The sequence below is a fragment of the Notolepis coatsorum genome, assembly GCF_963971535.1.
Source record: "Notolepis coatsorum genome assembly, chromosome: 1".
In the NCBI taxonomy this organism is placed as follows: Eukaryota; Metazoa; Chordata; class Actinopteri; order Aulopiformes; family Paralepididae; genus Notolepis; species Notolepis coatsorum.
The window spans coordinates 125,915,035-125,922,035 of NC_140165.1; the positions used below are offsets into that span (position 1 = coordinate 125,915,035).

A 7,001-nucleotide genomic window follows, 5' to 3' on the forward strand; every position below is an offset into this window, starting at 1 on the left:
AGCACTCTAGCTGATACGAGGAAGCGTTGGTGATGCTGGTCACTGTAGAACTTTAGCCGCACGATACACTATACACAAATAGACTATTACTGACTTAATAGAAATATGTCGCACTCGACGGTATAGCGCCAAACTCTGACAATTCAGTTATTAATTCGCACGCGGTCTCAATGCTCTATTTGGAGCCAAACAGGCCATACTTCACCGCACGGAGTATCGTGGGTGAGGCTTCAACTTATTGGGTAACTCTACTTCTGTATTCACCTGCGCCATATTTATATGCACGGCGAACAATCTAGTGCCAACCTCATTTCTGTCTCGTATCCCTGGGCAAGGCCGGGCATGTACAGACATGTCTTGACGGTGGCTTTGAACCTGACTCTGGAGGCACGGCCCCGGCGCCTGTGGACCGCTGTCCAATAGGAGAATGAAATATTATGGTCTGTAATAGGCTAAAGGGATATTCCGTGTATATGTACAAGGAATATACAAGGGATATCAAACGATATACAAATACTATGCAATATATATCAATCAATAAATATATATATTCGGTTTAATCTGATCCTTTGTAACAGCTGCTGTAGATACACACCTGCCCTCAGTGTCCTGTATATTGTTATACACTTTACTGTTACCTTGCCCTCTGGTTAGATGCAAAACTATTTTCATTGTACTGTACTTGCTGTACGATGGCAATACATTTTAATATAATCTAATCCAAAATGATGAAAGATGAAGAAATTCTCTATTTCTTTACATATTTTGTGGAGAAAGTGATGGTTACAATGAGAAATGCTTGATGCTTGGATCGAAAAAGTTCTTTTTTTCCCACTATGACATCAAGGCATGAGACAGCTCGTCTAGAGGGTTGGGAACTGGGTCACCCTGTTCTCGCCAACCTTTCAAAACAAACGACTTTACCTTATAGTGTTGGGACTTGCCTTGGTTGAAAGGGTGCACAGTAACATCTGAAGCCGGATGTTCAGTCGACCAGTTCTTCCTCATGTGTATCAATAGTATCAATAGCCTAGCTAGCCCTATACCTACCTACCTCCCTCGTTTTTGCATTTAAAAAAAAATCTGCATTCTGTACTTTTTGCATTGTTGCATTTTGTAGGCCTACTTTCAGTTGTACTTTACTTTAGTTACTTTAACGTAGACTGGCGCTGCACTGATGGCTGCCTTTCTGATCGCTCCGTCGAGACTGTGCTTTCTTTTGTTAATTTTTATAGTATTAGGAGTTTTATTTGCACCAACTGTTGGTGCATTATATGTGTATGACCGTCAGTCAATCATTGACATTGGATTAAGGAAAACTTACCGTTTGGATTGCTCTCTGGATCGGATCGCTGAACAGCAGAAAGGGCCCGCCGAGATCCTTTGTTATGCCGGCCATGGCCAAGACCAGGAGAAGCCGCCGCGAAGACGTGGAAAGAGAGCCGGGGTCCAAAACAGACTGAGGTCCAAACGACACAGAACCACATTGCCCAGCATATTGTTGGCCAATGTGCAATCGATAGGAAATAAACTGGACGACATCAGAGCACGGATCTAGAGCCATATGAAATCCGCGTTCACGGAATCGCGGACGGAATCGCGGAATTGACCAATAAAAATGGAATCAACTGCAAAACGTGGAATATTGCAGAATTTGGCCTAATCTGGACTGAAATTCCGTTTTTGGGTGGAACGCTTGGTGCACACGCGACCGGGGAGGCGGACGCTAGAGCGGGTTACACACAACACAGGCAGTCTCCCAAGCGTCTCGCTGCCTCGGTGTTTACATCGTCAAGAAGCTAATAAATTCCCCAATAAGCCCTCAATTCAGAGCAGAGCAGTATCCTAATGACTTTTATGCCTCCGGCGATAAGGTGTTTTGCTAATTCTGTCAACGTTCCGTGGACTGGACCCGCAAAAACACTTGCGACACTATTGTGATTAAATAGCTATGAATGAATGAATGAAAACTTTATTTAACAGATTGCAGAATGGGTACAATACAGTACGGCTCAATACATACAATTGTTAAGGGGATGCAGACCTGAGAAAGACGTTTGTCTTGTTTCCATCAGGGTCCCCCATTTTCAATTCATATAGACGTTAGGACATGATCGCTTCTTGCTAAATCTAGTGCACCCATCCATTTGTTTAATGCAAACGAGTCATTATACACTGCCCTTTATAATCGAAATAAACTTAAATAGCTATGAAACGTTTTACAGTACATAGGACTATAGATGGAAATGATAGCTTCTTGCTAAATCTGGTGCAATCCATTTGTTTAATGCAAACGATTGTCATTATACACTGTCCTTTATAAACGAAATAAACTAAACTAAAGGTGCCTAAATTATGCATTACTATATTTCATCACAATAAAATAGATATAGCTAGGCTACTGACATTGTGATAATGTCAGTAGTAGCTAGCTGTATCCATTGTTTACACTTGAAATGTGTATTTTTATTTTGTCACAATATTATTTGAAAAGTATTGTGTAAAATGTAACTGTATTTCTGAGTTGCAGCACTTAAAAACATTAAATGGACTGTTATATCATATTCAATTGTAGACATTTATTCATTCCCACTTATTAGACACTATTTCTGATGGTAAAATGAGCATAAAAAGCAAAATACAGAATTCTGAAATATTAAAACGGAAAAAACGGAATTTGGGAAAAAATAAAATGGAATTTGGAAAATAATAAAACGGATTTCATATGGCTCTACACGGATCCAATTCCAGAGGGACATTCGGGATTGTAACGTCCTCTGTTTCACAGAAACTTGGCTGAGTCCAGATGTCCCGAATCACGCAATAGAACCGGCAGACCACTTCTTCGTTCTCCGCAAGGACCGGACGGCAGAAGAGTCACTAAGGACGAAGGGAGGCGGCATTGCCTTCATGATAAACAAGGAGTGGTGCGATTTAGGCAACACAAAGGAACTGTCTAACCACTGCTCCCCAGACCTGGAGTTTATCACGATAAAATGTCGACCCTTCTTCCTCCCAAGAGAGTTAACGTCCATCATCCTCATCGGAGTGTACATTCCACCACACGCGAACACTGGGGTCGCACTTTCAAAACTTCACGACGAGGTAAACAAACTCCAGGCAGCTAATGTTGACGCTGCCATTTTGGTTCTGGGCGATTTCAACAGCGCGCGTCTTAAAAAGGTGCTGCCGAATTTCTATCAGCATGTGACCTGTCCCACCAGAGGCGAGAACATATTAGACCATGTATACTCGCAATTTAAGAATGGGTACAAGTCACAGGCTCTTAGTCCATTCGGTAAAAGCGATCACGCCGCAATATTTCTTTTGCCAAAGTACAAACAAAGTCTCAAGCGAACGCCGGTGGTCTCGCGAGAGGTTAAGCGTTGGGCCGTGATGTCAGAGGAGTCACTCCAAGCTGTACTGGAATGCACAGACTGGAGTGTATTCCGTGATAACACAGCCAATATTAACGAATACACCGAAACGGTGATTGACTATGTCTGTACTCAGGTAGAAGAAACAATCCCCTCCACCAAAATTAAAATCTACCCAAATCAAAAGCCCTGGGTAGACAAATCCGTCCGTGAGGCTCTGAAAGTGCGCACATCAGCATACAACACCGGGCTGGTGACAGGCAACATGGAAGAACACAAGATGGCAAGATACAACGTCAGGAGAGCAGTAATAGAGGCAAAACGGCGTTACAGGGATAAAGTTGAACTTCAGTTTGAACAGGCTGACTCTAGAGGCATGTGGCAGGGCCTCAGAACAATGACAGACTACAAAGGCACCCCCCTCAAACTGAACAGTGACATCTCCTTAGCAAATGATCTCAATTCCTTCTATGCGAGGTTTGAGGCTGTGAATAACAACACCAGCCTACAAACCACGGCAATGGGGGGGGGGGTCTGCTGATGGAGACTCAGTGTTCAGGGTAACAGAGCATGAGGTGAGACGGATCTTTAAAAAAGTGAATATCAGGAAGGCAGCAGGACCGGACGGCATCCCCGGCCGCGTCCTAAAAGTCTGTGCCGACCAACTGGCCCCGGTATTCACTGACATCTTCAACCTGTCCTTGGAACAGGCTGTCATCCCCACCTGTCTGAAGAAGTCCACCATCATCCCTGTACCCAAAAAATCTACGCCCGCTTGCCTCAACACCTACCGCCCTGTAGCCCTCACCTCCATAGCCATGAAGTGCTTTGAGAAGCTAGTGAAGGGCTACATCTGTTCCTCCCTCCCCATCAACCTGGACCCTCTGCAATTTGCATATCGCCCCAACAGGTCCACGGAGGACGCCATAGCCCATGTGCTGCACACAGCAGCATCACACCTGGACAAGAGGCAGGGGAACTATGTGAGAATGCTGTTCATCGACTACAGCTCAGCATTCAATACCATAGTCCCCTCCAAACTCATAGCCAAGCTCAGGGACCTGGGCTTGAACTATGACCTGTGCCAGTGGGTCTTGGACTTCCTGACGGGCAGACCCCAGGTGGTAAGAGCCGGCAACTGCACCTCCTCATCCATCACGCTCAACATAGGGGCCCCCCAGGGCTGTGTTCTGAGCCCCCTCCTCTACTCCCTGTACACACATGACTGCGTAGCACAGCGGAACAACAACACCATCATCAAATTTGCTGATGACACAGTAGTGGTGGGCCTGATCTCTGCCAACGACGAAAGGGCCTACCTGGAAGAGGTAGAGAACCTGTCACAGTGGTGTCAGGAGAACTGCCTCTCCCTGAACGTCAGCAAAACAAAAGAGATGATTGTGGACTTCAGGAGGTCGGGGGTCAAGGACTACAGCCCCCTCAGCATCGACGGGGCACCGGTTGAGAGAGTGAACAGTTTCAAGTACCTCGGAGCCCACATATCCGAGGACTTGACATGGACCACACACATTGACAGTGTTGTGAAGAAGGCACGACAACGCCTCTACTTCCTCAGGCGCCTAAGGAAGTTCCAAGTCAGTCAGAAGATCCTTAGGAACTTCTACTCATGTACAATAGAGAGCATCCTGACCGGCAACATCACCTCCTGGTTTGGGAATAGCACTGCACAAGACCGTAGCAGACTACAAAGAGTGACACGTTCAGCCGAACGCACAATTGGAGGGGGGCTTCCCACCCTCCAGAACATTTACAACAAGCGGTGCAAGGGGAAGGCTAAGAGAATTATTAAGGACTCGAGCCACCCGAACAACTGCCTCTTTGAACTGCTGCGGTCAGGCAAGCGATACCGGAGTCTTAAGGCGAGCACAGAAAGACTCAGAAGAAGCTTCTATCCCCAGGCCATCAGGCTGCTAAACGAACAATAATCGCTAAACGAACAATAATCACTATGCAACAACCATCAAATGCACACAGCACACACACCCACACGCACACACTCACTCAAACAAACAACACACATCAGCACCCACTCTCCACACTTTAGATCACACAAACACACTTACACTTTATATTTATTGACTTACACTTTATATTTATTGATAAAGGATTTGCACTACAACTCGTACACCTACTGTGAATTGTACCTAAATTGCACCTCGTCCCATTTCTCCATTTCTGCCTTGCACTATATAGTATTGTATATTAGTACACTGCACAGTATTGTATATTGTATGGTAACTACGTCTATTCTGCATCGAACATTGTACATATGTCTAAACTGAACACTGTGACCTCATTTTTTTACTTCTAATTTTACTATGTTTTTATTTCATACTTATCTTGTCTTGCACAGTCTCTGGAGCGCAACAGTAAGAAGCATTTTGTACAAAAGTATTCTGTACTTCTGTATGACAACTATTAAAGAAACTTGAACTTGAACTTGAAACTTGATATTTTGTATAGTGTTTGGTCTTTATTCTTCCGACTGTTTTACTGTATGAAGCACAATCCCAGGAGGCTCATACAGAAACAAGCATTTCACTACATGTATATGATTTACCTTATTATGTGTGTGACAAATAAAACACAACTTGAAACTTGAACGTGAGTGATTAATAGCCCATCACACCTCACACACACAACACACGGGGATTCAGTAGTGGGGGGAACGTACCGACTGGATCAGGACAGCTGTCCACTATACCGCGGGCACTGGGTTTGGGATTCTTGTTGTGGCGTCGCATGATGTCCGGGATCTTTAGTTTGTAGTGTCGCCCCGGTGCCTTGGTTCTCCCCGCTGCTCCGGGCGTTATGGTCTCCATGTCTGCCCCCTTATCCGCTCCAACCGCGTCCTCTGTTAAAAAAAAAAGAAGAGAAGTCGGTCTTGTTTTATTAAACAAATAACGATAACACAATTATTTGTATTGATTATTCGGTTATCTTGGAGTCATCATGATTTCGGGTATAGATGATGCTCAATTGCGCAATTACGCATGGGATGCGCACGGACTATATTTAGCGGAATGTAGCCTACACATTCACAGGGGGACAAAGTTATACTAGTTTAAACAAATGTGTTGGTATACAACTCAGTGTCAGACCTCTGGTGTGTTAGTACTAGTAGCCTGCTTTATATATTATTAATTCTGTTTTTTTTTCTTCCGATTCACGTTTTTAAAAGGCACCCTTTTCGACGTATAGCCTATACATTCACATTTCAGAGCCATATATACTGTAACTATCCCATAATAAGCCTGTATTCACGTATTGTTGTCTACAGTAGCCTACCTTTCATGTTCAGAACTTCAGACCGTCTGCTTCCCCGACCGCGTCCCACAGCAGGCGCCTGGACCGCGGGGGCGAGAGGACTCAGGCTGCAGGAGGGCGGACCCGCAGATCATTGGCCCACGGTGCCGTCAGTCACCCTTCACCGTGACGCGTCCAATCAATCATTTGACGTTGATTGATTGATTGATTGATTGATTGATTGAAAAGTTTATTAACAGATTGCAGAATGGGTACAGTACAGTACAGCTCAATACATACAATTGTTAAGGGGATGCAGACCAGAGAAAGACTTTCGTCTTGTTTACATCAGGGTCC

The 7,001-nt window shown here is 44.6% G+C and overlaps 1 protein-coding gene across 2 annotated transcripts in view; it reads right to left on the minus strand.

Annotated features, from left to right (window-relative positions):
- Nucleotides 1–6,732, minus strand: part of tnfaip2a (tumor necrosis factor, alpha-induced protein 2a) — a 103,595-nt gene extending 96,863 nt beyond the window's left edge. For both annotated transcript variants that reach the window (XM_084320872.1, XM_084320871.1), the window contains exons 1-2: nucleotides 6,687–6,732; nucleotides 6,073–6,252 (exon numbers count right to left, since the gene is read on the minus strand). In XM_084320872.1, the coding sequence (XP_084176998.1) occupies nucleotides 6,073–6,252; nucleotides 6,687–6,693 (187 nt within the window). In that variant the 5' untranslated portion in view covers nucleotides 6,694–6,732. The remainder of the gene's footprint in view (nucleotides 1–6,072; nucleotides 6,253–6,686) is intronic.
- Between the last annotated feature and the right edge of the window lie 269 nt (nucleotides 6,733–7,001).